The sequence below is a fragment of the Benincasa hispida genome, chromosome 1 (genome assembly GCF_027475165.1).
Source record: "Benincasa hispida cultivar pf3 chromosome 1, pf3_genome.v1.1, whole genome shotgun sequence".
NCBI lineage: Eukaryota > Viridiplantae > Streptophyta > Magnoliopsida > Cucurbitales > Cucurbitaceae > Benincasa > Benincasa hispida.
In genome coordinates, this window is record NC_143478.1 from 52,621,809 (window position 1) to 52,625,189 (window position 3,381).

Here is a 3,381-nt window from a genome sequence, read left to right on the forward strand (position 1 = left end):
TACATTAACATGTTGGGTAATGGTTAATATCCTTTGAAGAGAATGGAATTGTATTTGTTGCATGCTCACGAAGTTTGATACGTCAAAAAAGATTAAAATTGATGAAATGAGGGCAATACAACGTTCAACACATTTTATACAAATTGGTGGAACAAACAATTTTATTTAGGTTCGTGAAAATATGATATTTCATTTTTAAAAAAATCCTTTGATATACAAAAAAGTATAATCAATTGTGATATATATTAAGATAACATGCATTTAATTTCCATACTGTTATAACCGGCTATTATAATAATATGCACCCCAAACACAGATTGTTATAAACTAGACTATAATAACCTCCACAACAAACACAGACTATTATACCACAAACTATAATAACCTATACACCAAATACAGACTATTATACCACAGACTATAATAACCTGCACTCCAAACACAAACTATTATAACTGTACTCCAAACACAGACTATTATAACCCACAAACTATAATAAACATTGACTATTATAACCCATTCAACGCCCCAAACGTCCCTTAAGATTTTTGAAAGTGAGGAAGCAAGAGTTTGTTCATTTGGAAAGAATATTGGCAAACCGAGCAATGTTCTTCAAGGGCTAGAGCTTCACAGGAGTTCTTAACGACGAAGAGCGGAAGAACATTGTTGATTGTGTTTACCATTTACAACGCAAGGGATGAAGAGGGCAACTTAGAAGTATCAATTCTTCCCTATAATCTGCTATCTAATTCACTTCTTTCCTCCATAAACTTCAAGCAAATATATGCTCATTATCATTCTCACATGTTTTCAACAGAGCGTACATATTCTGAACCTAGATAGTGGATGCGAGGCAAAGGAAGAGTTACCATTCAATCTGGATGCTGCTACAATTATGCAACGGTATTCATGGTGTTCCTGTTCAATACAAATTTCGTCAACCCCTTTACTTCCTGTGTTGTCTTTCTTATTCTATATTATCCTTTTTGTAGGATAAAAATGGAACCTCACCTGGTATAGTAAGAGATGATGAAGTTAATCCATTCCATCTTTGTTTAAGAAGATGATCGAGAGAATGGTGAAGTGGCTGATTCTACCTAGTACATGTGTCCCCGATAGCTGCATCGTAAACATATACGATGAAGGATATTGCATTCCGCCACACATTGATCAACATGACTTTCTAAGACCTTTTTGCACTGTATCATTTCTAACAGAAAGCAACATCATATTTGGCACTCCGACGGAAATTCTTAGTCCTGGAGAGTTCTCCGGTCCTGTTTCGGTTCCTTTGCCTAAAGGGTATGCACACACTATTATTATGCTTTCTTTGTTTCTACATTTCATTTGCTTGGTTATAAATCTAATGTTTGTGTTTCTGTTGATATTGCAGTTCTGTATTGATTTTAAATGGTAATGGAGCTGATCTTGCCAAGCATTGTGTACCTAGTGTCAAATCTAAAAGGTTAGCTATCTGCTATTGTTATTTTACAATCTTCAAATCATTGCCAAAAGAAAAAGGTTCCTTGTGCATCAAATATCTATAAGTTGGTTCCTAATATTTGAATCTGTGGACCTATTACAGGATCTCGATCACATTTCGAAAAATGGAAGACAGGAAACTTCCATACAGGTTTTTGCCTGATCTTGAACTTCAAAGAATCAAGCCACTGGACTTATCTGAATGGCAAGAGGAAGAGAAGAATGTTGAACTGGAGAAAGGTGAAATTGAACAAAGTGATCATTCACCCAAGCCACTGAAATCATTATCCCAATGGCAAGAGGAGAGAAAGAAGAATGTTGAAGGGAAAAAACAGAGGGGGCATCACAATTATGATTCAGTGGACTTCTGTCAGTTGCAGAAGGAAGAGAAGAATGAAAGGAAACAGAGAGACCATCATCATTATCGATATCATTATTCACCCAACCCATCCTCCCAACAAACCAAACGTCAGAGATTCCAAGTTGGTGTCTATTGAAGAAGAATCAGAAACTAAGCATAATTTCAGTTCAAATTTGTAACTTCTGTATCTATGAATCACTCTCAAACAGGAACCAACACGGGGTAGTTGAAGTATGAATTAGGTAGCAACTTAGGCATTAATCATTATCTTTTCAGTTCCAGAAAATTTCTACTCTTTTTGTAAGCAGAGTCCAAACAGAAGAGGGCTTCTGAAAGTGTTATCATAATGCAATTTGTATCCATAAGTAACAGAGTACACACATGTAGGAATGTTGATGAATTGAAGTATGAAACTGTAGTTATTTATGCATTAATTTTACAGTTTATGGAGATAGTTCCTTGACTTTCTGAAAGTAGAGTACAAGTAGAATGCTTCTGAAAGTAGGGTTTTGATCCAAATTTCCAGAGAGCCGACATTGAAAAGGTAAATAGATATCTTCAATTCAACAAGAAATGAAAAGCTAGAAAAAGGAAGCAGCTTCAAGAAGGATGAACCTTATTGGAGGAAATAGCCTTCCAGGCGGATCTCATGGAAGCGGTGGCGGAATTCATGGCTGCCTCCATGTACCTTTTAGAAGCAACCGCCGCAGCCTTCTCCATCAAACTCCCCATCTTGCGAGCCTTCTCAGACTTGTCAAGGAGTTCTTGGAGCTCAGCTTCGGCCATCCGATCGAACTCCTCCTCGAACCGTCTAAACTCATCCATGGCGTCTTCCATGACAGAATCGAGATAATCCTCAGCCTGGTGCATGGCGATCTCAGCGTCTTGAACCTCGTTCTGGTGTTGGAGCTCCATGGCGGCCCAGGATTTGTAAGCTTCGATCTCGAAGAGCTTCATGAGGTCTTCAATGGTGGAAGGGTCGAAATTCTTGTCGTGTAGAGCTTGATCGGAGAGGAAAGTGAACTGGGAGATGAGAGCTTCCATGGGAGATGGGTTTTGGGGGAAAATTTGAGATCTGAGGAAGGCGAAAAATGGGTAATGGATGGTTGAGAATGGAGAATCAGATGATGATGGGAACAGTGGGGAAGAAGGTTGGAGCAGTGCGTTGCTGAGTTTATAGCATCTCAAAAAGTAGAATTGAACGTTTGAGAAGGAATCTTTGGCTTGGACCCATAATAATACGTGTAGGCCTAACATCATTTTTATTACTGAACTTTCGGGGTGCTATAAAATTTAAACCTATCTTTCATTACTACTATCTTTACAAATTATCTAATTCTATAAAATGGATGATTACAATACATGCACGATTTTCAAAAGAAATTTTGACTAAAAGTCTAGAACTTCATTTAGATTCACTTGAGAAAAATGTATTATTCAAAAAACTTATTTTCATCCAAACTTATTAAAACACATTTGAAAAGTTATTTTGAGTAAATGTCTAGCACTCCAATTTCTTCTAAAATGACTTATTTTTT

At 37.0% G+C, this 3,381-nt stretch overlaps 1 protein-coding gene and 1 long non-coding RNA gene across 2 annotated transcripts; both read right to left on the reverse strand.

The window, feature by feature from the left end:
- Window positions 1-241: 241 nt before the first annotated feature.
- LOC150038535 (uncharacterized) lies at window positions 242-1,132 on the reverse strand. Its single transcript, XR_016532133.1, has 2 exons — window positions 1,012-1,132; window positions 242-918 (listed from the first exon to the last, which is right to left on the reverse strand). It is a non-coding gene; the product is annotated as an uncharacterized LOC150038535 (long non-coding RNA).
- Window positions 1,133-2,225: 1,093 nt separating this feature from the next.
- LOC120075975 (uncharacterized) lies at window positions 2,226-3,116 on the reverse strand. The gene has a single exon (XM_039029779.2). It carries the CDS (start codon window positions 3,101-3,103, stop codon window positions 2,444-2,446), a length of 660 nt encoding a protein of 219 aa, XP_038885707.2. The 5' UTR covers window positions 3,104-3,116; the 3' UTR covers window positions 2,226-2,443.
- Between the last annotated feature and the right edge of the window lie 265 nt (window positions 3,117-3,381).

What these genes read in the sequence shown, in the direction of transcription:
- LOC120075975 (XM_039029779.2), bottom strand. Translation starts at nt 3,103, where the DNA reads ATGATGTTAGGCCTACACGTATTATTATGGGTCCAAGCCAAAGATTCC.